The sequence below is a fragment of the Abramis brama genome (genome assembly GCF_963993115.1).
Source record: "Abramis brama genome assembly, chromosome: 15".
NCBI classification, from domain to species: Eukaryota; Metazoa; Chordata; class Actinopteri; order Cypriniformes; family Leuciscidae; genus Abramis; species Abramis brama.
In genome coordinates this window covers 18,309,273-18,335,427 of record NC_139977.1, presented here as the reverse complement: position 1 = coordinate 18,335,427, position 26,155 = coordinate 18,309,273, and the positions used below count along the sequence as shown (strand labels likewise).

General features: G+C 35.8%; 5 protein-coding genes across 8 annotated transcripts; 1 reads left to right on the top strand and 4 right to left on the bottom strand.

Moving 5' to 3' along the window:
• Window positions 1-801: 801 nt before the first annotated feature.
• Window positions 802-9,100, bottom strand: efemp2b (EGF containing fibulin extracellular matrix protein 2b). 3 transcript variants are annotated; one of them, XM_084138104.1, is made up of 13 exons: window positions 8,982-9,100; window positions 8,749-8,804; window positions 8,352-8,471; window positions 6,570-6,803; window positions 6,300-6,348; window positions 5,857-6,069; window positions 5,609-5,731; window positions 5,300-5,416; window positions 4,179-4,298; window positions 3,975-4,094; window positions 3,476-3,602; window positions 2,929-3,124; window positions 802-1,892 (listed from the first exon to the last, which is right to left on the bottom strand). In XM_084138104.1, the coding sequence occupies exons 1-13, from the start codon at window positions 9,016-9,018 to the stop codon at window positions 1,731-1,733; spliced, it is 1,674 nt and encodes a 557-aa protein (XP_083994230.1). In that variant the 5' UTR covers window positions 9,019-9,100; the 3' UTR covers window positions 802-1,730. The 3 variants fall into 3 exon arrangements, with proteins under 3 accessions (XP_083994230.1, XP_083994231.1, XP_083994232.1); XM_084138105.1 differs by lacking the exons at window positions 8,749-8,804; window positions 8,982-9,100 and having other exon boundaries at window positions 6,570-6,847; window positions 8,352-8,495; XM_084138106.1 differs by lacking the exons at window positions 8,749-8,804; window positions 8,982-9,100 and having other exon boundaries at window positions 6,570-6,699; window positions 8,352-8,465.
• Window positions 9,101-10,877: 1,777 nt separating this feature from the next.
• fibpb (fibroblast growth factor (acidic) intracellular binding protein b) lies at window positions 10,878-16,235 on the bottom strand (the record flags this gene model as incomplete). The annotated part of the gene is made up of 6 exons (XM_084136464.1): window positions 16,171-16,235; window positions 15,584-15,650; window positions 15,310-15,499; window positions 11,722-11,792; window positions 11,149-11,292; window positions 10,878-10,909 (listed from the first exon to the last, which is right to left on the bottom strand). Exons 2-6 carry the CDS (start codon window positions 15,591-15,593, stop codon window positions 10,878-10,880), a joined length of 447 nt encoding a protein of 148 aa, XP_083992590.1. The 5' UTR covers window positions 15,594-15,650; window positions 16,171-16,235.
• A 489-nt stretch (window positions 16,236-16,724) lies between these two features.
• On the bottom strand, window positions 16,725-18,730 carry fosl1b (FOS like 1, AP-1 transcription factor subunit b). 2 transcript variants are annotated; one of them, XM_084138139.1, is made up of 4 exons: window positions 18,280-18,730; window positions 17,852-18,091; window positions 17,127-17,234; window positions 16,725-17,048 (listed from the first exon to the last, which is right to left on the bottom strand). In XM_084138139.1, exons 1-4 carry the CDS (start codon window positions 18,382-18,384, stop codon window positions 16,911-16,913), a joined length of 591 nt encoding a protein of 196 aa, XP_083994265.1. In that variant the 5' UTR covers window positions 18,385-18,730; the 3' UTR covers window positions 16,725-16,910. The 2 variants fall into 2 exon arrangements, with proteins under 2 accessions (XP_083994265.1, XP_083994266.1); XM_084138140.1 differs by lacking the exon at window positions 17,127-17,234 and having other exon boundaries at window positions 18,280-18,514.
• Window positions 18,731-20,641: 1,911 nt separating this feature from the next.
• On the bottom strand, window positions 20,642-21,709 carry tmem223 (transmembrane protein 223). The gene is made up of 2 exons (XM_084138124.1): window positions 21,112-21,709; window positions 20,642-21,030 (listed from the first exon to the last, which is right to left on the bottom strand). Exons 1-2 carry the CDS (start codon window positions 21,572-21,574, stop codon window positions 20,732-20,734), a joined length of 762 nt encoding a protein of 253 aa, XP_083994250.1. The 5' UTR covers window positions 21,575-21,709; the 3' UTR covers window positions 20,642-20,731.
• Window positions 21,710-22,804: 1,095 nt separating this feature from the next.
• On the top strand, window positions 22,805-24,650 carry ovol1b (ovo-like zinc finger 1b). The gene is made up of 4 exons (XM_084138123.1): window positions 22,805-23,043; window positions 23,504-23,694; window positions 23,802-24,045; window positions 24,136-24,650. The coding sequence occupies exons 1-4, from the start codon at window positions 22,935-22,937 to the stop codon at window positions 24,429-24,431; spliced, it is 840 nt and encodes a 279-aa protein (XP_083994249.1). The 5' UTR covers window positions 22,805-22,934; the 3' UTR covers window positions 24,432-24,650.
• Window positions 24,651-26,155: the final 1,505 nt, after the last annotated feature.

Sequence of the window (26,155 nt, the reverse complement as noted above, 5' to 3'; positions counted from 1 at the left end):
ATGGAGTTCCTTATCACTTTGCCAAACGATTTCAGTTATTTCGAATGTATTTGTAAAATTACGTCGCTTCGCGTGTCCACTACCACTTCGGGTGTGCACTATTTTTCTAATAATTCAACGGCCCGTCGTCAATTATTCCTTGCTTGTAGGCTACTGTACTAGCTCCTGTTGCTGGATATCCAAAGGCTTTTGGTAGCTACCTTCAGAGACAATTTAATAAAAAACTGGAGAATGTAAAATATTACAGTATTATCTCATATGATTGTCAGTGTGCTGAGCTACTCCCATCACACCTACATCCATCTGCTACACTGCCCACAATCCCTCTGTGCCAACACTGACCATCAATGAGCTCATCATTTCCCTGCTGGAGCTACACTGGGCTAAATTCACACTTATCACTTGACAATACACTCCATGCCGTTATAATTAACTCAGATGTTTCACACACATATAGCAGTAATAAATCAGACGCTGACTCAAATAGAACTTCCTACTCGTTTTGCCATTATTCCACAACAAGTGCGAGATGACCAGTCCATTGATGAAATCATGTTAATGAATGGCCTGCAAAAACACAAGCCTTTTACACTCCAATTAGCATTTGGAATCAGTTTTCATATAGTCATTGTTACTTTTTTTATCCATTAACTTCTTCAGCTGTTCTGTCTTTTTGTCTATGATGTAGGCTTACAGTAAATTTGTTCCGAAACTACATAACTTCAAATCTTGTAGTAAATACATAGTATTTTCAGACTGAAAATATTATGTACAGTAGTAACGAAGTACAGTAGACCTACTGTATAACATGTGACATTTATTTTAGGCAACACATTTGTGAACTTTGCCCCATAAATGTGTCTGTAATAATGGTTTTCAACTAATAGCAAAAAGGTAAAACTCATTATGTGTTCACCAGTGTTACACTGTCACCATGTGGAGACACCTGAGAAATACATTTCATTTACTTACCTTCAACACTTCCAATCAGGAGGAATTCAACCCGAAATTATTAGCATGAACAAAAATTGGGTTATTTTCAGCCTACAGACAAGAAACATTTATTTCTTAACATTTATTTACTTTTTAGTTAAAAAAATTAATTATGCAAAAAATATAATAAAACAAAATAAAAAAACAGATTTTTGTATCGTCAAGGAGCAGAAGTGAATTCAATATGCATTAGACAAAATGCAGAAATTATTTACAAAGAAATCTGTTTCATTCAAGGCCCATAGAGACCTGTATTTGTCTTTAGTTTGAGATAATACAGTATTACACTAAGAATTACAAAGGTACTTTGAAATATGTGTTGTATGTAGGTTAGATATAAATATACTGTAAATATGTATTGAGGGATTTTATTAGCAAAAACTGGTAGTAATAAGATCTGTTGATCTATCTTTCTGAAATATTTGGAGCTGATACAGTATGTGTTTGTGTTTATGGTGTGTGTGTGTGTTTGTACTTGTATGCTGCATGTATGTGTGAGAATGAGTCCACGGTGACAAAGTGAGAGGAATGAATGTTCAGATGCTTTAGCACTTCCCGGAATAGGCCCGCAGTTACAGGCCAAAGTCAGCAACAAAAAAAGACGATTTCACATTATTAGCTGGTGAATTCTGGAATTGTGTTCCTAATTCTTAACACATGGAAGCAGAAATAGACTGAATTCAAATTCTTCTGTCATTCAGTATTTTGTCTATGTTCATCCCTCCATTTCTCTCTCCTCAGAAAGCATAAGGTCCAACATAAACGGAGAGACGAAGAACAGAGCTGGTCTGATAGTTCATGAGAGGATTGACAGACACCATCTCCAAATCCAGGACGTACTCCTTTGGTCCAGTCACTGCTCGGGCCAAAACCAACATGGCACCGATGTTGTTGATTTGCTGGGGACAAGAGATGAAACAATAAAACAAAATATTTAAGATTCTGCACTATTAGGTCAATAATCAATATAAACTAATATGTGACAATGATCATGTATTAATAATGTAATAAAAATCTTATTATAAAGTGTTATTATAATAAAATAAAAATCATACTGGCCCCAATCTTTATAATATAATATAATTATAATATAATATAATAAAATACACTATAGTTTAAAAGATTGGGGCCAGTATGATTTTTTTAAAGTAACATTTATTCAGCAAGAATGCATTAAATAAATGCTGTTCTACTGAGCTTTCTGTCCATCAAAAAATAACCAAATAATTATAATAATATTGATAATCCACAAAATTGTCTTCACAGTTCAATAATTAAGCAGCACAATCAGTATTTTAGAATGATTTCTGAAGGATCATGTGACACTGAAGACTGGATTAATGATGCTAAAAATTCAGCTTTACCATCACAGGAATAAATAAAATCTTAAAATATATTAAAATCAAATCAGTTATTTTAATTTTTAATAATATTTCAAAATATTACTGATTTTACATCAAATAAGTGCAGCCTTGGTGAACATAAGAGGCTTCTTTCAAAAATATACAATATGATATATTGATATATCATATTATACATATAATATGATATATATATATAATATGAACAGTAGTGTAATATTATTTTGGTTACACTTTATTTTAAGGTGTCATTGTTACAGTGTAATTATATATTTAAGTACTGAGTAATATTAAGCAACTACATGTACTTACTATAGGGTTAGGGTAGAATTAGGGTTTTTGTTGAGGGTTAGTTGCATGTATATGTATATGTATATTATGCATAATTTACTGTTATTACTATGGTAAGTACATGTAAATGATGTAACAAGGACACTGTAAAATAAAGTGTTACCATAATAATAAAATTAAAAAAAGCAAATTAGATCTATTTTTACCAGTATGTACTAAATCACACATTATGTAACTTAAGTTTTGAAACTGATGTATAAAAGACATTACGTCTCTGACTAACCCGTATGTAGAATTCTCCATTTTCGTCTCCAGAACGAATGCGGAAGGAGTTGTTGGCTCCAGGATAGACGCTGGTGGCCTGGATCTGGAAGATGTCTGAGGGAACTGAGCGTTCAGAGGTGATGCTCATGTATCGATGCACAATGGAGAAAGGCATGTCACGACACTCCGACTTCACCACTGGACATATACAACGACTGGATAGAAAGAAAGTGACAAAAAATGAAAAGGAAAAAATGGAGAAGGGTGTTAAATACTAGGGGTGTAAATCGGATGTTTCATTACGATACTATACGATATGATATTGATTCTCATAGCCAATGATACGATATTTGCCGATACCTCAAAAATTCCGTGATATTATTACAATTCGATTCAATGGTATATTGATCGTTATATTGATATTATTATATTGCGACTAATTTACACATAGATACATTTTATACATTGATATGATCATATCGATGTATTGTTACACCCCTATTAAATACTGAAAAGTGCCAAAACATGACTGATTCAATTAAATGTTGTCTTTAAAAATGGCTCACTTCTCTGAGACCTGGACGTAGGGGTCCTGGCAGTGGTTGGAGTCCAAACACTGATGCCCACCATGGATGTTCACACAGACCTGTCTCTCCCCACACAGATGAGTGCCTGTCTCACACTCATTCACATCTACACACAGAATTATTATGACAAGCTGAATGTAAGAGTCATTTAGTGCTATAAATGCTGTAGGGTATAAGGAGGAACGTAAGTGTTAAAAAGGATTTTTTTTTTTTTAAAGAGGACCTATTATGCAACATACTGGTCCAGCAGACCAATCAGAGCTCATTGCACTTTATGGAAGGAGGGGCTTCACAGTAGGAGCTACACAGAGCGTTATAGGCAGACTGGGAAAAGAGGTGCTGCAACAGCATCAAATATGTGAAAAATAATGTGTGTTTTTTTTACATTCAAGCATGAAACCCTATTCTAGTAAACCACCCCAAAAATCAAGACTTTGTAAAAGCATAATATGGCGTCTTTAAATATGGGGACATTTACCTTGGCAGAGTCGTGTTCCAAGTAGCTCGTAACCGTCTGGACAAACGCAGGAAAATCTTCCAGGTTCATTCATACACTGAAACTGGCAAAGGAAACTGGAATAGCTGCACTCATCAACATCTGGGAGAAGAGAAATAAAGCCAGTCACATTCAGTCCATCATCAATTTGTCAAAAACTATTAAGCTAATGTCTTGTGCACCAACCATTGCACGAGTATCCATCAGGTCCCAGGTCATAGCCCTGATCACAGCGACACAGGAATGTGCCATAACTGTTGTAACACCTTTGCTGACAAGGTGCTCCCATCTCACACTCATTTACATCTGACAACAAAGAACAGAGATGTTAGAAGTTCTGTGCTAAATAACATTTCTGAATAGAAAACATTAAATTGAAAGTTTGCACTTTAAATTATTGTATTAGCATCTGCAATGTTCCGGGAAGGGTAGTTTAGGGTTATAAAAATAACTAGTAAAAAACATTCTGTGTAGATTCTCTTTAGGCTGTTACAACATTAACGCAGCGCTCTTGAAATGTTTGGTCCAAGTCTCTGGTGTTTGCTCTGACCATCATGTCATTCCAAACCTGTTTAACTTTCTTCCATGGAAGACAAACGAAGTAATTCTGAAGTATGTTCATTCTGCCATTTTCCATACAACAAAAGTGAATAGAATAGGTGCTGTACCGTAAAAAAAGAAACAAAAGAACTAAGAAATAAGTTTCTGCTTTAAATGTTTTAACTACTGTATACTCAAATTGACAGTATTTCAATTCAAAGCCTTTCAACTATTTTTTTGGCTCATTTAAATAACATTAAAAATTACTTGAATCTTAAATGAAGTTGAAATTGGTTAAATTATTTTCATTTGAGTTAAAGTAATGGAAAAAACAACATATTATGTTGCCATGATCATTAAAACAATTTTTTTTGAAAATTTTCAACAAAAGTGTGTGTTGATCTCCAAAAAGGGCAAAAAAGGATAATGAAAGTGCCAAAACTCAGTAATATGTTTTATGTCTCATTCATGTTCATTAACGTTAAATATATATGGACATTAATGATTTATTCTCAAATAACAGATATTCACTGACATCAAACATGGCATTTTCATTTGATGGTGCTTTTAATGGCCCCATGGCCATTCATTTGGAAAACATCTTGTTCCATGGAGGAAAGAAGTTCGAAACAGTGACAGAATTTAATTTTTTTATTAAACTATTCTGTTTAAAAAGGCATTTTGATTAACCTGTCAAACTAATGATGTGAGTGCGTAAGAAAATTTTGTTTTTTGGAGTATGTACAGTATCTGGTTTAAGGACTTACCAACACAGGATCGGTTGTTTCCTGCCAGCTGGAATCCAGGCTCACATTCACAAGAGAAAGATCCAGGCACATTCACGCAGCGATGCTGACAGTACCTGTACCTGCATTCATCAATATCTAACAGAAGAGAGAAGAAGACACTGTAGACTGTAGAATAGAAGCCTAATCCTATACAAATTAAATCGACCAGGATGATTCTTGACTGCAGATTACTATAAATCTTGAATTGTTTCTCTCAGTGAAAATGGCCATTAAAGACACATCCATATTTTAAAGACAGACGTTAAGACAGATCATTTCTTCTCTCACCAACACACTCTATGCCAATCTTGCTGTAGCCGTCAGGGCACTGACAGGTGTAGGTGCCCACGGTGTTGATGCACTGCTGGCTGGGCTGGCAGTCATGCATGTCCAATTCACACTCATCAATGTCTGTCCAATACACACACACAATCCTCTAAATGATGAAGAGCTTCTGTACGCCACACTACTGATGCACATATTCAATCTAAAACCATATGAATAGGATTTCCCACATCTGCCTTTAAATAACTCACCCACACAGGTTTCTCCTTGGGCCCTGTAGCCTACGGGACAGGGGTTAAAGGCCTCGTTAGTCTCCACAGGCACACTGGGCTCTGATTGGCTGGAGGACTCAGGTGCGGTGACCACATGGGCAGAGCGAGGAAGGCACAGGTAACCACCATAGTGATTGAAGCATTTCATCTCTCCTTGACATGCCTCCTGAATAGTATCACACTCGTTTATGTCTAAGTAAAATAGAAAAAAGAATTTAGGTTTCTCACCAGGTGAGAAGTCAATGCAAATAATGCAATGCAAATACACATAGTGTATTTTAACATTCAAAGATGCAGCCAGACACAGGGGCAGGACAGACGGATTGTGCATGTGACATTTAACCAACAAGATAATTAGAAGAGAAATGCATCACTTTCTCATCATCTCTCTCTCTTTCTCTGGCACATGACCTTCCACCCACCTCGACAGAGTTGAGTCTGCACGTCCCACTCATAGCCATCTGTACACTCCTGGCAGAGAAAACACACTTTATTATGTGTTATCTTTAATCATTAGTCTCACTCAAACACTTTCATTGACAGGAACATGACTTCTAATGCAAACTGATGTCTGACAGCATACAGTACCACACTACATATGGGGAGTTATGTAGGAAGGCAGATAGAAATTTACATGTTCAAGCATGAAGAGGACGGTAGAAGGAACATGGAGAAATTGTCAAATTACTTACTGTGTAAGAGTCACGTTCAGCAGGAGACTGACAGATTGTAGCAGGAAGAACAAGCAGACCCACACAAAGTAGCACAAATGTGGCCTTCATAGTTACAGGGTACAGGACACTCACACTGCCACACTCACAGCTGGATGGATGAACAAATGTATAGATGTCGTAAAGGCACAGTCTCACTCCAAAGAGGCCCGATAAGAGAGAGAACAGACGCGCAAGGAGGTCTGTTCGTCTCCTCTGGTAATATAAGGAGGGGGCAGACAGACAGGTGTGGGTGAACCCTTGTAAAAAAAGAACAAAGGTAATTGCTAATAAACATGTTATATGGGGGGGGGTTACTGGTGTGTGTCACCATTAGGATTGTTAATTAGCCTTATGATTTACACTTACAGTACAATATAAACACTACTCTGTATAGACATTAAAAATGACAAACTAAAAATAAAAATAAATAAAAAATATATACAAATTATAATAGTATTAAAATTATGCTAAATTGTCTAGGTTAATGTTCATTTATAAATCATACAATACTTTTATTCATATTCATGCTTTCATAATGCATTATTTATTGTTAATTTATACAATGTGAAATATTAAAATGTATTAATCTAGATTAATAAATGCTGTAAGAGTACTGTTCTTTGTTGGTTCATGATACCTTACTAAATGAACCTTATTGCAAGTGTTTACAATAGCATTGTCCAGCAGCTCGACCAGCATTAACTTACCTGAACCAGCATGGACATTTTTTCAAGTGAGATTAGGTTTACATAAATATAAGTCTTGAACAAATATTACTCCATGGCATATGTGATACTGTAAGTTATAAATGCAAGTTTATGATTTGACCGACAAGTCGGTGCATATAATCAGACATTGCATGACAGACTTTCCATTCCTCACATTCAGCGATCTGAAGACAGTTATTTATGCCTTCATATCATCCTGACTACTGTACACAACAATAATGGTAACATTAACTGGTTTTAATCAAGTCAAATATAATATTTAATCACAGAATCAACCTAAACAGATTTATCTATGTCAGCAAAACTAACAGGTATGAGGAAACAATTGCATGTTACTACTTTTGTAACACTCTTAACACAGGACTTTATTGTCCAAAATGGACAGCATCTCAACTGTTCTGGCCTCTCTAAACTTGTTACACTACAATAAAGAATTTATTATAAGGCTTTATTATTTGTTTTTATAGCCGCTCCATCTTATCTATTCAACCTTCATTATCCCTTTAGGACTCTCAAATCATCTGACAAACTACATCTGCCTACACTCATGTTAAAGATGATCTTTCTCTGTAGCTTTGAGTTTTTTTAACCTTTGGTTGCTTAATTACCATAACCATTAAAAACATTATACCATCTGGTACATTACTTGTTTTTATTTGTGCTCTATAAATAAACTGACTTGACTTTCCTTAGATTTCTAGGGACTTGCTTTACTGTTTGTTCTGGAACAGTGGAGTTGGCCTGCCTATAAGAGGCAGTAACATGGCCAGTGTCTGAACTCTGCAGGATATGACGGCAATTCCATGCACTCAGATCCGTCCAAAAATAAGCCAACAGCCTTGTCTGCAATCCTCAACTATAACGATTGTTACAATTCAAACTAAAGATTTCTGTCACATCTGGCAAAGCATTGACTCATTTCCTGTCACTCATTTCGTAGTAGAAGTTGCAAGGAAACACTGAGTAAAGTCCTGGAATGATAAATGGTTTACAGATTGTTTGAAATTACAAATACAGATGGTTTGAAACTCACTTCACTTGATCTGTCCGGCAGAAGTCGTGTTGTTCGTCTGTCTCTATGTCTATGGATTTCTCTCTCCCTCAGCATATAGCGGCCTGTTGTTGACCACAGACAGGACCCAGGCCGTGATAGCTGTGTATTTTGAATGTGAGGAAAGATGCAATGCTATTGAAAGGAGCTTAGGACGGCCCACTTCTTCCCCTCCACCCACTCCAGTACGGCCCCTGCATCTCTGCCACCCTTCACCCTCCTGCCTTATTTTTCCTCCAGCCCCCAAGGATTCAAATTCCTGCTTTCCAGACCAAATCCCAAATCTATTATGTTTTGTCCGCTTGCAAAACAATCCACCTGGGTTTTATTAGGCAAATCCTGTGCAATTCATAGGCTTGCCATTTTTAATACACTTTACCTGGTTAACTTTCATCCTGATCAAGCTCGCTTGTGTCTGGCACTGCTGGATATTTACTGGGGGATGTCAAAAAGGAATGCAGACACAAATTAACAGGGCTAAAAAGGAGGCAAGGCCTCCTGATTTGACTGTAACACACAACCCGGTGCCAGGAACATCGTGCGTCTTCATTACACAAAGAATTAAGAACCATTAAGACAATGGCTTTGATGGAAACAACAGAGGTAGCCTACTTTCAGAAACAGCAGGAGTGCCGGGGAAAGTTCCCATGAGGACTTTTCTGCAGATATCCAGAGGAAATTTCCATGACCATTTGTAGGGGGTGACAGCTGTCCCAGCTCTGGCCTTTTATAAGGTAGTAAAAGTGTCTCCTCATCCATACACTCCAGAGCTGACCAGCCCCCCTGCTGATGACCCACACCCGCTGGGCACACAAACAGGTAGCTACTATTACCCAAATAATAAGTAACAGGACTATCCTAATGACCACTTTTAAAACCAGCAATTAAGGCAGATTTTTTTATACTCAAGTTAAATCTATTGTACAAGAATACTTTAATATACATAGGGAACTGAGGTAGTAAAATTTAGCAAAGAGAGATTTGATCACGCTAACTGGATTTTTAACAAATGTTTTTTATATGATAAAGTGATCACAAACACACATAAATGCATGTATACTAACCTGAAAGCCTGAAGCGTGTGCACAGAGCTGCTGTAGTGCTTGAGGAAAAGTCTGAGGTCTCCGATTGTCCATTTATCTGACCGGCACGTGAACTGCGAGGAGAAACGAAAATCATTCTGTCACATTCAACCTGGGACTATTCGGGGACAAATATCACCTCATGGCGTGCCATGCAGTTTATCTACAGTGTCAGTGCATTACCTTCTCCACAAGGTCAATGAACAGATCCTGGACATCTTTGGTGTGTGTGTGTGTGTGAGTTTTGAAGCAATGCTAACTAGAGCTCTTGACAAATTCTAATGTTCATCCACGTTATCCAACATAAAACAAATTAATAAATAAAACAAACTTTATATAAACATACAAATATATATATATAGGGGTTGGACAATGAAACTGAAACACTGGCCAATATAGTGTTGGAGGTTTCACGCTTATATGTGCACGGACTAGTGGCGAATCTTCACTAATTTTACATTCCTGCATTACTAAGTAATTAATTAATGTAATTGAATTACTTTTCCTTTGAAAAAGTAAAGTAAAGGATTACTCTTAATTTTTCTGTAATTTAATTACAGGAAATAACAGTTGTATCGACTATAGAACAATTCTATATAAAACAATAGTGGATTTAACATCAAAATTTAACAGCTTTCTCCCTTTAAATGCTTTGGTCAGTTCAAGAATAATTTATGCAATTTTATATTATTTATTTGAAAGAATTAAAGGGCAGTTTCATGTCTATCCTTGTATTGTTCAACTGGTCGAGGTTGATATGGGATTTAGAAAGTAATTAGTAATAAGCAATGACCAAGAACTACCAAACCATTCTGGAGGACCATTATGTGCACCTAATGGTTCAAACATTGTACCCTGAAGGGCTGTGAATCAGCATGATAATGCACTGATACACACAGCAAGACTTGTGACAGAATGGTTTGACAAACAAACATAAAAGTGAAGTTGAACATCTCCCATAGCCTGCGCAGTCACCAGATCTACATATTATTGAGCCACTTTGGGGTATTTTGGAGGAGCGAATCAGAAAACATTTTCCTCCACCAGCATCACATAGTAACCGGGCTGCGGTTCTGGAAGAGGAATGGCTCAAAATCCCTCTGGCCACTGTAAGAGACTTGTATTATATCTGTCATTCACAAGACGGCTACAAAAGAAGGCCCTACACCATACTAATAAATTATTGTGGTCTAAAACTAGGTGTTTCAGTTTCATATATATATATATATATATATATATATATATATATATATATATATATATATATATATATATATATATATTAGAATGCATTAACTTGTAATGCCTTTTCTTTCCAATTAATTTTGCTTCATTACTTTAACATTTCCAATTATGGATTTTCCAAATAGTTCCTAATTAATGGCCATAGGCTGAACAATTTTTGCACTGTCACCTCCCTGCTGGCTTAAATTTTACTCTGCATGTCACCATTGCGTGCTACACAAAGACACACACCAAAGATGATCTGATTGGTGGAATGCCATGCAAATGGTAGTAGTTGCTGCTGTAGTGTTTCTGCAGTGCATATTTGTTGTTTTTATACATGCTTGTTTTCATAGTACCTACTTCACTTTGAAATGCATTCTACTTGGTTTAGTGCAGTTTTGCAGTGCATATTAGTAAGTACAGACAGTCTGAGCTGTCAGTGAACTGTCTCTTAAAGACAAACATCTTACCAACTGCTCCCATAGTCCAGTAGCTGATTAGCTGTAACAGCGCAAAAGGCAAAGTCCTGGAAAGACAAGTACTGTAGTACCCTGTATCAAAACGACTTTTAGCAAAAAATACAATGGTGGCATAGTCCCTGCAGAGAGACATGGCTGAATCAGAGAGAGGACAGGGGAGAGTGTGAAAAGCGAGTAGGGAACAGAAAAGAGCATATGAGGAGAAAAAATAATGGAGGAGAAAAACCAAGCAAAACAGTAAGAGGATGAACAGAACAGAAACATCAGTTTTAATATATGCCTGTGTGTATCCTAGGTTTGGCCAAGTTTATGATGGCTTTCAATTATAACTCCAAAAGCTTTCACTGGTGAAGCTGGTTGTATTAAATCACAAAAGCATCTTAATCTTTATAACAAGAACAGGTAAGAAATATGTTTTTTGGCTCACATTTACATCCTTGGTATTGGAAAGTTAGAAATGGTCACAATTTCAATAGGTGGAACAGCTGCTCCTTAACACTTGTAAGGGAATGGTAGAGAATATACTGTATATGCTTCATTTGGCCTCATGTGTGGAAGTCTCACCTTGCCAGAACATCAGAGGAGAAAGTGATGTTACATGTTCTCCACTAGGGGGCCTTTTAGCTCTTCCACCACTTTGGTGAAATTGTCAAAATGAGAAAAGGGTAAAAAGGGGTTAAAATAGTAATCATTTATCCCATTATTTAACAGTAGTTAATGTATTGACTAACATTAACCTTCTACAGTGAGCAATATATTTGTTACAGTATTTATTAATCTCTGTTAACGTTAGTTATAGGTGCTGTATGTCATTTTTTGACTGTTCTAAAGCATACAAATACCATAATATATATGCAGATATTTAAGAAAACATACAAAGTTCAAATGCAAAAACAATGCTAGAGCCAGTTATTATACTTTGAAAAGTGCATCCCATGAATGTTTTTGTTTTGGTGTGTGTGATCCCGCCCACTGCCAATTTGACACCCCCGTTTGCCAGAAAACACTGTGTATTGCAGCCATGGAAGCCAGCAAACTAACTGGGTCAGACTCAGAGATCCAGAATTCTACCCGACCTAAAAAGCCTCGGCATTCACATACACAGCTCTATGAACAGAGACATATTATAGTACACTGACAAAATAATTTCTGTAAAATAGCATTGCAAATCATGCAATATTCATCCTTTCCTATGAGGCATTCAAAAATACAAGAAGCCAGAGTGTTTGCGGCACCTGTCGACAACAGCTCTTGTGTGCAATCCCAGTCTTTCAGCTGATGTTGTCCAAGTCTTTTTTGTTCCCTTAGGAGTTTCTTACTGAGCACCTCCCTGGCAAACACACTACTACACTACTACACTCAAACTCATAGTACCTACAGGACAAATGTGGCAAGAAACAAAAAACCTCAGGCCATCCTTAAAAATATTTTGGTTTGCAGTAACAGCAAAAAAGAAAGAAAAAAAGGGTCGGTAGGTAGGTCTATATTTTTATATATATATTAAAAATATATATAAAAAAGTATATATTTTTTTATATAAAAAAAAAAAAATCGGGGGTCACCGATGTCTAGGGGCTGTTCACACCAGGCCACTTCATGCGTTTTCTCAGATCGGATTGCAATCTGATTTATCAAAACGATTCCATTTACACCTGGTTACATATACAAATGTGTGTTGTTTTTTTGCGGATATAAATCCGATCTTCAATTCCCGCTATATGCAGATTTAATGGAGTGCACGTCACCGAAAGCAACAGTTATGAGATACATTATTTTATTGATCATCAGCTAAAATTTCTGAATCAAAGCCCGCAATAAGAGAAAGCGGAAACAGCCCTGGTAAGATCATTTCGTTTCTTTACATTAAATGAAGATGATTGTGTCTGTTAAGCGTCTGCGACTTACTTTCACTTTGATTTGCGATAGTTGGCAGTGCACGTTGGCTTAATGAATAGATGCTCAGCTTCTCATCTGTGGCGATACGTGTTGCAGTAGCGTCGTCATATCTGACAATAACATGACATATAGCCTATAACACGCTCTCATATGTTTATTTTTTAATAAACCATATTCAACAACATATAAAAATGAAATAATCTTTAGAGTAAAGCCGCAGCCATCATTACCAAGCGCGAACCATTGACAGTGAATGAAACGAAGCGACAGGCCGTAATGCGTTAACCAATGGTGTAAACATAATCATAGATGACGCGCCACGGGTTTTTATTTAAAAGAAAGAACATAGCTTATGTTTGTATGTAGGTCTAGGCAATTTATATTCACAATACTTAATAACTAATATTATTTTATTGCATTTGTATTAGTTGTTTGAAGAGTTAAAAAAAAAATCGGTCGGTCTTAACGCATTTTACAACCGGCAAGTCGGTCGGACTAAAAGGGGGAAAAAATAAATAATTGGGTCGGTACTAAATTGACAGGGTCGGTCGGGTTACGGCAAACAAGAATATTTTTAAGGATGGCCTCAACAAAACACAGATGATGCCCTAGCTAACAACTAAAACTTCTTTGGTAATATATAGAAAATGGATGCAAACTCTAGTAGTGGTGTAGAGGACTCTAGTAGGACTAGTGTGTAGGGGAGAGCGGGGTAAGTTGTCACACGGGTAAGTTGTCACACTGTCCATAACTCCAACACTAGAGGCTCTATCTCAAAAATCAAATAGCCACTTTATGTGACTTCTTCTTCTATAGTCAACTTCCTGTTCACATGTGGTCAAGATCACTGTAATCTGAGGTTAGCACAATTTTCTTATTTTTCTGCTTAAAAAGTAAAAAAAATTCACTTTACATTTTATGCAATACAACTTTGTTAGGTATGAATGTTTAAAATTATTATTTTGCACAAAATAGAGGAGACAGTAACGTGTCTTTTGGTACTTTAGCTAAAGTGATATGTTGAGCTAAACTTGAGATTTAGTCAATATTAGCTCACATGTCAATATGGGGCAAGTTGTCTCAATGACTTTGGGGCAAGTCTTCACATGTGACAACTTGCCCCTGTACAAATAAACACAGCCCCAGCACCAACCCTGCCCTGCCTAGCACGCCCAGTTATGCTTCTGCTATCACCAGCTCACCCTTACCCAGCAATGCTATTGCTGACAGTGGGCTACCAACTCCAGTGGACATCCGGCCATATCCAAAAGATGGTCCCCGAAAACCAGCCAACAAAGGAAGAAAACGACGCAAATCAGCAATACTTACTGACACGCCAGTGAAGCAGCAACTAGAAATAGAAAAGAATAAATCTCAATCTAGCAAAAAGCGTTTCAAAAGAAAGGGAAGCAGAAATCTGGACCTATGAAAAACAAGGCAGCTACATTTACATTTAGTCATTTAGCAGACGCTTTTGTCCAAAGCGACTTACAAATTAGGACTAAATTAAGCAAGTCATTGTGAAGAGGCAAAAAAAAACAACACAAGAAGTGCTCAAAATACGAAGTTCAGGCATTGTTCATAGTAGCATATGCGTAAAATGTGTAAAATGCAACAATTGGGCCCATGATGCTTGCACCTCAGGCTAGGCAATTTATGTGTCAGAATTGTGACTTTGGAGATGAGTCCGATTAGTCAGATACAGGGCATCTGTTTTGTTCAGAGGTTAAGTTATCTGCAGCATTCCATTCAGTTATCAGGATCTATGTGCAAGCCATAGAACGTTTGAGTTTAAAGTTCAAAGTAAAGTGGTCTTGCCACTTAATTGAAATGTGCATTATTTGGTTTGAAATAATTGTTTTTCCAGATTCTCCAGGCACGGATGTTTATATTTCCAGTTCTGTTTTGAATTTAAAAATTAAAATCAATATTCACAATTAAGTTGTTGTGTTCTTATTTTTAGATAATCTAGTGTGACAACTTACCCTCCCTAGCATGACAACTTACCCGCCGATGGGGCAAATTGTCACAAGTGCACACTCGCTATTCAACAGTCTACAACTCCGTAATGAGATAAGATATGAAGATGTTATGAATACAACATATGTTCCCAAGACTTCCTTCTTTCATTTGGTATGAGATTTATACCATTTTGATGTATGGTGCTCAGTAAATGTTAGACAGTGTGAAAAGTGTGACAACATACCCCGCTCTCCCCTACTCTAGTAGGACCAAACTCTAGTAGGACCACCTCACCAAACTCTTTGACGGTGAGGAGGGATCTGGAAAAGAAGCTGATTGGTCACTTTGGAAGGGGACTGTAGGAGCCGCTCACACATCTGGAATGTCCTGAACTGGTCCATGGTGTCGCTGTGTAAAACGTCTGCATTGGCTTCACAACCCAACAAGGCTCCTGCTTCCATCTGCATTTTCACTGCATCTCTGACTATTTACCAAGATGAAGAATATATCATCACCTGAAATGTTAAACGGAAAAGTGCGTATTACAAGCTCATAAAAATGTATTAACCTGTGTCCATTCAACCACAGTTGGTACACGTCTTCATCCAGGACAGTGGTATTCCCAACAAACACATCTAACTCCGTAGACATTTTCATAAAAAGCAAGAAGAAATAAATTAGCCTAAATATTTTAAATAATAGCCTATATTAAAAACACATTTAATAAAACAATTTGATATAGCGGTCATAACTGCGCTGGCTAACTTTTTGACTGGTAACAACAAATGGAATGTCCATGTGGATTTTAGAAAATGGCAATAGTTTATTATTTGCTAAACAGTTTGTTCTATTAATTTATTGTTTTATGCTTATATTTAAAGACAAATCTAAGTAATACATGACCACTGTAACCTGTTTATTCAAAGAAAATTGACGTCAAACTGATGATTTAAACTTATCGTGTTTTTTTTGTTTTGTGCTGAAAGGTGAGTCAACAAAGACGCAGTTAGCTGATGTTAAAATATGGCAAAAAGTGCATCGCTCTGTAGAATCTTGAACTTATTACGCATTTACAATTCCAAACACGCGCGTGCAGATCTATCTATATGCGCTTTATGCAGGAACACAAACAAATAATAGCATATGAGCACTGACTGCTGCTGTGGTACATGTAACTGGAAGGAGAAGATGCTGTCAAACTCATGGTCGTGTGAATCCTGTTCTGGTGGTTTGACTCCAGCTGAACTACATTCACCAGACATTGCCCTCCATCGAGCGTTCGGTCTGATAGAATAATATGTGTGACTGCCATCTGCTGCTAAGGAATAAACAAAGCACATGATTGTAAACAGCTGAACAGCTGTCAATAGCTCTACCATTCAAAAAGTTTTGGGTTAGAACATGTTTTTAAAGAAACAAGGACGGACAGTAAAGACTTATATTGTTACAAAAATTAAATGTCAAATAAAAGCTAGTCTTTTGAAATTTGTATTAATCAAAGAATCCCATCACATGAATAAATTACATTTTAATATATATCAAAATAGAAAACAGTCATTTTAAATTGTGATAATATTTCACAAAATTACTGTTTTTACTGTACTTTTAAACAGTACATAATAGCTAAATAAATATACAATTTATGGAGCTTACGCCCAGCCAAGGTCCACCCCTACACCCATGGTACAAAAAGATTTGACAGAGAAACACCATTTGAAGCTGTGGTTTATTACAAAAACAAGTAAAACAAATCTGCATGCAAGCTAATAATTCTCAAGGTACCAATATATTTCAACATTTCGCTTTCTTTAACAAATATAAGCCTATTACGTTATATAATACACAGCTGATCTGAACCAGCAGATTTCAGCACTAAACATGACCAGCATCAGTGTTTATTCTGGGTTTGGGTCATTTAACTTGCAGATGGGCATATGTGCCTCAAAGACCAACTCTAGTCTTTCTCTCTCCCTTTCAAGTGCAGCGATCTCTTCTTCCAGTTGTGTCTTCACGTGTTCCAAATGATCCGTCTCCTGAAAGACAAAGCGCAAGCTCAGGACATACAACTAGGCTTCTGTATAGTTTATACCACAAATAATAACTCATCTCACATTCTGTAATGTGTCTATAAGCATCCGACGGCGATCCCGACATCTGGCAGCTGCTACTCTGTTCCTTTCCCTGCGGATCCTTATCCTGTCAAGTTCCTCAGAGGACATCTATAAAAGAAGGCCGTCTTAAGACTAATTTCATTTAAGAACCATTAAGCGTAAAGGGATAGTTCACCCAAAAATCAGAACACAATCAGAGTTATATAAAAAAATATCCTGGCTCTCCCAAGCTTTATAATGGGAGTGAATGGTACCATTTTATTGAAGTCCAGCATCCATCCATCATAAAAGTAATCCAAAAGGCTCAAGGGGGTTAATAATTGCCTTCTGAAGTTAAGCGATGCATTTAACTTGAGGGTGAGTAAATTATGGGATAATTTTCAGTTTTAGGTGAACTAACCCTTTAAGTCTAAAAGAGTGATGGTGCTGCCATCTTATGGCTGATAACAAGAAAGCATACACACAGAAATTCTACCCTATTCCAAATATGCTATTCCTGTTACTCATCCATTGGCACCAATGTCAGAGTGATCCATCTGAGCCTGCGCTTTAAGATTCCCGCTCAAATACCACAGCACTGACTCACTCCTCATGCCCCTTTGATTCAGGTGTGAGTCATTTCAATCTTTTACCATAAATGAATGAGTCACCGGAACCACTCAAGTTCACTTTCACTATTTTCTGCATGTCAAACTCTTAAAATATCAGAAATATTAGTAACTTACATGCTTATTAGTATGCCCTACTGCACTGTCCCCTACTGCTCCGTTATAGGACTGGTCTGGACTGGAGCACTGTGGCAAACAGGGGCAGTTAGGCATGGTGGTGCTGGGTATGAATGAACAAAATGTTCCCAATGTGGTCTCTGATTGGGAAAGTAGAGAGGACTGCAGAAGCCACTGAAGATCTGGACTAGATGTAATAACATCAAGACTTGGGCTAGATGTAGTCTCCTCAGTGAGATTCTGCAAAATAAATAAAATAAACTGTTAACAATAGACTTTATATTGCAGAAGAAGAAGAAAAAATCTTCACCAGATTGAACAACTATTGTTAGCTCTGAGGTATTCATTTTATTTAATTCAGTTGATTTGAAAATATATTCAAGTAGGCTAAATATCCTAAAGTATTTAAAAAAGAAAAAATAGCCTACCGAACGTATGTGAAAAGCCGTTGAGTTATCCGGGTCCATCCATGCTGGAGGAATCTGGGAATCATGCATACGATGATACGATTCTCTTCCTTCATTATGATTCATTCTGATCAAAACACACGAGTATCCTGCTCGTTCATATTATTTCTCGTTGTTAAGTTGTTTTAAACCCATCTCCCGTTAATTGAAATGTAGCTAACACAGATTCGATAGCAGAAAAATGACAACATTATGATAAATCCATCAGAGCGAATGATGCAAAATTAACCAAAACACGTGCTACAACTTTTCTTAAAATGTTTCAACGCCTCCTCACACCCACTCTATCTCTCCTCCTCCCCATCAGTGAAGCATCTATCGTTTCCAATCTACCGCCTTTTCTCCTCAGTGGATACTAATGTGCCTCTAACGGCCATTACATTCTTGCTAATAGCGCCAACTAACTGTCACTAAAATTTTATTCACTGGGAAACTAAACGTCGCGAAGTTAAAAACATGTGGTTTGAGAGCTCCAGAAGCTTCCATAGCTCACACCCTACACGTTGAATTTCAATTACAGTCATATTTTGCCAATAGGTGACGTGTAGGTTTGAAATGTATGAATAAGCGAACCGTTGAAAAACTGGTAGGACATTCATGAATCACTGAACTGGGTAGAGAGCAAACACATGACATGTGCCTCATCTTATGTTTCATGGCTTAATTACCCAAGAAATTAAAGTGTTTAAAAGCCTATGTGGATTTCATTTTTCATTTGGATTTGTGCGTGCGTATGGGAAATCATTAGTTAGGTTAATTATAATATTTATGTTATAAAAAATATTTACCAAAATCAGTGTTGTGACCAACGTGTAAAATCATTTTGTTGTCTTCTGATTTCCAGCTAGAAAATTATGAACGTCTCCACCATGCCTGTCAGGTAGTCTTGTAAATATAAATATTATTATTTCTAAAAAAAGTATTATGCTTATCAAGGCTGCATTTTTTAAAATAAGAAATACAGAAATACATATTGTCAAATATTATTACAATTTAAAATAACGGTTTCTATTTAAATATACTTTTAAATATAATTTAGCTGAATTTTCAGCATCATTACAGTCTTCAGTGTCACATGATCCTTCAGAAATCATTCTAATATGCTGATTTATTATCAATGTTGGAAAGAGTTGTGCTGCTTAATATTTTTTTATAACCTGTGATACTTTTTTTTAAAGATTGTTTGATGAATACAAAGTTTTTAAAAAAGCATTTATTTAAAATAGAAATATTTTGTAACAATATAGGTTCAAATATTTGGGGTCAGTAGTTTTTTTTTTTTTTTTGAAAGAAATTAATACTTTTTTTCAACAAGGATGTGTTAAATTCATAAAAAGTAAAGATTGTTAGAAAATATTTCTATTGTTATATTTCTATTGTTTATATTATATTCTACTCTATTATGTTCTTTTTAACTTTTTATTCATCAAAGAATCCTGAAAAAAAAATCAGCTTAAAAAAAAAATTAGGCAGCACAAATCTTTCCAACATTGATAATAAATCAGCATGTTGGAATGATTTCTGAAGGATCATGTGACACTGAAGACTGGAGTAACGATGCTACAAATTTAGTTTTGCATCACAGAAATAAAGTATATTATAAAGTATATTAAAATAGAAAACCATTATTTTAAAATGTAATATTTCAGAATATTACTGTTTTTTTCTGTATTTTTGACCAAATAAATAAAAAAACATTAAAAATAGTATTTTTTCCAAACTGCTGACCGGTACTGTGTGTGTATATACAGTCAACTTTTGAAGTGGATCAAAACCTTTCATCAAAGTTATGAATTTTGAACAATACCCGTTCTTGTTAACTTTTAACAATCCATGAACTTTTTTGATCCACTTCAAATGTTGACTACTTATACATATATATAAAACTCAGAATTTCTTAGGGAGGGTAGATTACAAATGGGTAGATAAATTATAAATCTATAATTTTGATAATTAACTGAAACACAGAGCTCCTAAAGGGACATGGTAAAGATAAAAATATGAGATGTCAGGAAAATGTATTTATCAATGCTTTTGCATTCCCTCACAAATGTTTTGTGTTTTTCCCTAGAAAAAAGAACACAAAACTTTTGCGAGCAAATGCAAAAGCATTGAAATCCTATCTCATATCTTTTCCATCACCTTGTCCCTTTAGGGCTCCACTACACATGAATGCTGCTGAGAAAAGACAGAAGTATAATTTTGTCCAGTCAGAAACAGACTTGTAATAGGGATATGACTAAGGCCTATGTGTCACACAACTTCGATGTCAGAGATAGAATATGCCTGTTTAAGCTTATTTTTTTATTACAGTCAGCACAAATCCCAGATAAAAAGTTTTATTATTAACAGTAAAGTTACACAATTGATTCCTCTTGTAACTGTAGACACACACAGGGGTGTAAAGGACATATTATATAGGTCTGTAGGCCCCAACAGTAATATCAAATAGTTTAGGATTATTCAGTGTCCCGTCTTTGTCCAAAAGAAAGTAGAACTTGTACCCTTTGACTTTAAGAGGAATAAATGAAGGTGATTCCTGTCTGTGTGCATGACAGGTCACTTGAGTCAAAGGCACAGTTAGATGGTGAGCTCTGAGAGGTCCCAGCGGTGACTGTGTCGACACTGTCACATTTTCACCTCCCTTATGCAGAATCACACGACTGACAGAACGACGGCTGAACAATACTGCCACTCCGACAATTCCTCCACCTACGACAACAGAAGAAAAAATACATTTTATACAGCTTGAATACATAAAAATGCAGATAAATTGCAGAGTTAAAAGCTTACCAATGATTAGGCACCCAAGAGTGAATCCATACCTCCAGGCATTTGAACCAAGGTTCATATCAAAACTGAAAAGCCCCCCTAACTCAGTTCTAACTTTTCGAGACTCGCCGCTAATTTTTCTTGTGTCTCGAAGACTTGTGAAAGCAAAGTGAGCCAGATATGCCCAGAATACAAACTGACCACCACAAAAAATGGCCAAAAGTCTGAAGAAACGGGTCCGGTCATGTTTAAAGAGAATCACGTCCTTTGCGACGGCAGTGGAGGTGAAGGTATATGCGTTCCTGACTGAATTCACGCGCACGTGAGAACGCAGTGGACTCAAGATGCTTGTGATATCATTGATTTTAACGAGCTGTGTCGCTGTAGACACGGAAGCTCTTAAAGACTGAATCCTTGTCAGTCGATACGCTGAAATAAACGTGCGACAACGCTTTACGCCGAATAACACGCACTGAATAGTCATGGTTTAATAAAACGACTATCTTCGAAACACTGAAATTTCAAACACGACACATTTCTGAACAATTGGCAACAATATTGTTATCTAACATGCTGAGAGATTTGAACTACACCAGGGCAGCGCCATGCTTGCTCTATTTTAAACTACGGAAGCCTCGTTGGTCCAATCGGTCCAGTTTACTAAAATAGATCCTCATCTTATACAAACAAAAATAGTTTTTTTTATCAAAACTTTTTTTGTTCATTGTTTATTACTATTTGTTCAAAACTATTCGTAAATAAATAAAAATCGTTTCTAAATGTTTTTCAAAATTTGCTGAAAAGCAAATGTATGTGACAACTTACCCCATGAAATGTGATATGCTCCGCTATTGGGCATTATTTATTCATTTATATTTTGTGTAGAAAAGACTGTAGATGGTTTTCTCTGTACTGACATTGGCTTTTGAACATACTCTGAGTAAAAAAGAATGACCCGATCTCCCATATAGGCTACATTCCTGCTTTCCTGCTGTGTATAAAAGTAAACTTTGTTCAAAAAACAGGCTACCTAATATTCCCTTAATTTATCAACTGATGTAGTTTCAACAAAGTGCACGGACACATTGTGTAGCCTATAAACATATAGCTCACGTAGCCTGTTCATTTTCGCAGGGTACTTAGGTTTGTTTGTGTTTTCATTGTTTGTGTGGGAGGGCCGTTTTACTGTGACTCTTATCTGATTTTTGAGACATTAACATGCTCCAAGCTAATTTGCATACAAAGGTTTGATTTACACTAAACTGATGACAGCTTCTGTTAAACTGTATTGTCTAATATAGCAAAGTCAGAACCCTTTTATTAGATGAAACACCCATATTATAGGTTTCAAGAATTAGCAGTGTATTAAAACTTTAATAGGCAAAATGTATGTGATAGGGCACTTTCGCCCCCTGCTGATAGCCTACTGTTACAGCGATACACCTCCATTCAGACAGACAAAACACCTAAACAAAGGAGTAGACCCACACCCAGACAGAAAACTTCAAGTCATGGTTTAAAAGTGGATAAATTCACTAAAATTACATTAACAGTGTTCTAAAACTAACATGAGCATGTTACTATTTAAAACAATACATAGTAGGCCTAACCAGTTTACCTTTCTGGCTAAGGTTAGCATTAGTTTGAGAACCGGTTATACTTGTAACCTACCTGCACTGCGCCGTTATATTTGTGCGCATGCGCAACATCACCTGGCGGTTTCCTTGTTATAAGGAAAAGGATAGTTGAATTGTGGATAACTGTAGGTTGCGAGAGGATCCGCTTAAAAGCATCCCTAGGAACTTAGTCGACTCGAACATATTATATTCGCTAGGTTTTCGAAAATGCCTCGGGCATTCTTGGTCAAAAAAGTTAACATCGCTACTGGAAAAAGAAGCTGGAGTGAGATTCCGGATACCGCGCGTGGGGAGTCTGGGGACGTACACATACCTGGTGAGTGCCTCGTTCATGTTCGTGTGTCACAGGCTGGGTAATTAACAGAAATTAAGTACTTAATACATAATTAAGGTATTATATAATTCATTTTATTTTGACAAATGCAGTTAGACTAAGCAATAAGAAAAATAGTTTCTCATTATTATTATATCCGAGCCATATTGGCTATATTAATTTATTATTTTATTATATGTATTATGTTTTTTCCTTTTTTTTATTATTATTAGCTATTATATTTAAATGTATTTTAAATGAATGTGAATTCTGACTCTGAATTCTAGATTTGTATAGTGTTTTATTTCACTGAATGCCTATGCTAATACTGATTACTGCTTTGTATTAAATAGGGAAAAAAACTTGCTGCATAAAAAAATGATTAAATTAATTAAGAGTACTTGAACTCAGTGGCCAGTCAAAATCTGTTGATCTCTCTCTTTTTGCTTTTGCTGCTCCCTAGAGTCCCTTTTTCCACCATATGTGCATGAAGTCTCTGAGGGAAGCATTGCAGAATACTCCTGCTTCACAACTGCACAAAACAAATTCCTGACTGCAAAGCTGCCATCCTCTGCTGCACAGGGTCAACTTAATCACAAGCCAGAATGCCGCATGAGGACCCAAAGAGTGCCTTACTTGCGCTCAAAGATAAAGGTGAGATGACAATTCATTTAAAACGGCTGCTTTGGCACATGTTATAATGTTAGTGTGAATTTTCTGTGCTGTAGCAGGATATGATATCATTGTTCTTCCATTTTCAGATAACTACAGGTAACATGCCATCTCTGCTGTCAGTCATCCCAGAGAATGCGAGGAAATTAGCAGATATTCTACCTGCTGCATCAGTTTTATCCTGCCAGGTCTGTCAGAAGAAGTTTACTACAGCACGTATGCTGAAACGCCATGTAAAGTGCCACAGTGAAACAAAGAAGTACTCTTGTGAGCACTGTGGAAAAGGATTTAATGATACTTTTGATCTGAAGAGGCATGTACGCACACATACTGGTAAGTTTATGTTTATAATAATGTATATTTACATGTTTAAATATGTAAGTTTATATATCTCAAATTTTTCTCTCAACTTCCAATATACAGGTGTGAGACCCTATAAGTGCACTTTGTGTGCTAAAGCCTTCACCCAGCGCTGCTCCTTAGAATCTCACCTAAAGAAGATCCATGCCATTACTCAGCAGTACGCCTACAAAGAGCGTCGAGACAAACTGTATGTGTGTGAGGAGTGTGGCTTGACCGCACAGACACGGGACAGTCTGCAGAATCATCTTCAAGCTGAACATCCACAGAGACTTATAGCGAGAAAAAGCAACTATATACTGGCACATAGTGAGGAAGATAATGTGTCACTGTGTTCACCTGAAACCCCACAAATATAGTGCTGAGTAAAAAGAGAAAAATGAGAAGTTATTGATAGATGTTCCACTCTGCATGCACTTTTGTACAGTCAGTAATTCTAGGCAGAACCAAATGTCTTAGAATTATTGGACATAGGAAAATAATTCTGATGTAATGAATTGAATCATAAAAAAAATAATACAGAAGCAGTATATTGTTCAAATGCATATTTCAGCAAAAATAAAAGTCTGGTGTGTTGTAAGAGACGACCCTATTTTTTTCCTGAACGTATAGTCTTGTAAAATATAATATTGGCTACTTTTTAAAAAGAGTATTTATTATGAAATAATATATAATATAAATCTCTTTAAGTGTAACATGTAAAGTTTTTGGACACTTAATAACATGGTATTTGCGATTAAATAAAAATAAAAATTATATTGAATGCAATAGGCTAAGTAGGACTTAGGTACATCTTTATATGTAATTTCATAATTATTTCATAATTAAGTTTATTGTTGAATGTACTGACAATCATTAATTGTAAACTAAAATATTTTAATGTCATTTCTGTCGAAATGTACACATTTCTTATATATACAGTATTGGCCAAAAGTTTGGAAACATTACTATTTTTAATGTTTTTGAAAGAAGTTTCTTCTGCTCATCAAGCCTGCATTTATTTGATCAAAAATACAGAAAAAAAATGTAATATTGTGATATATTATTACAATTTAAAATAATTGGTTTTCAATTTATTATACTTTAAATTATCATTTTTTCTGTGATGCAAAGCTGAATTTTCAGGATCATTACTTCAGTCTATCACATGATCCTTTAGAAATCATTCTAATATGATGATTCATTATCAAAGTTGGAAACAGTTCTGCTGCTTAATATTTTTTCATAACCTGTGATTCTTTTTTAGGATACTTTGATGAATAAAAAGTAAAAAAATAAAAATAAAAAAAATAAGCAAATTTTTTAAAAATAGAAATCTTTTGTAACAACAATATACACTACTGGTCAGTAATTTGGGGTCAGTAATTTTTTTCTTTCTTTTTTTGAAATAAATCAATACTTTTATTCAGCAAGGATGTGTTAAATTGATAAAAAGTGATAGTAAAGAAGATTTATATTATTAGAAAATATATTTTTTTATTTTGAATAAATGCAGTTCTTTTTAACCTTTTATTCATCAAATATATTAGGCAGCAGAACTGTTTCCAACACTCATAATAAATCAGAATATTAGAATGATTTCTAAAGGATCATGTGATAGACTGGATGTCACATGTGACACTGAAGACTGGAGTAATGATGCTGAAAATTCAGCTTTGCATCACAGGAATAAATTATTTTAAGTATATTCAAATAGAAAACTATTTTAAGTTGTAATAATATTTCACAATATTACTGTTTTTTTTCTGTTTTTTTGATCAAATAAACGCAGTCTTGATAAGCATTAGAGACTTATTTCAAAAAATATAAAAAACGTAATGTTTCCAAACTTTTGACCTGTACTGTATAAGCTACTGTATGTAGCCTATATTGAATAACACAAATAGGCCTACAGTTAAAATTATAATCAAATGCTTTACATGTGCTTTAATTTGTTAGTTAACACATTAACATCAACACTTCTTTAAAGCATGACAAAATAAACTTTTTAAAAGTGCACATAAATGTGTTAAGAAACAATCAGGAAAGTGTAAACATTCAATAGGCTACAATTAAGCGCACTCTTTCCAAGGATTGTCCGAAG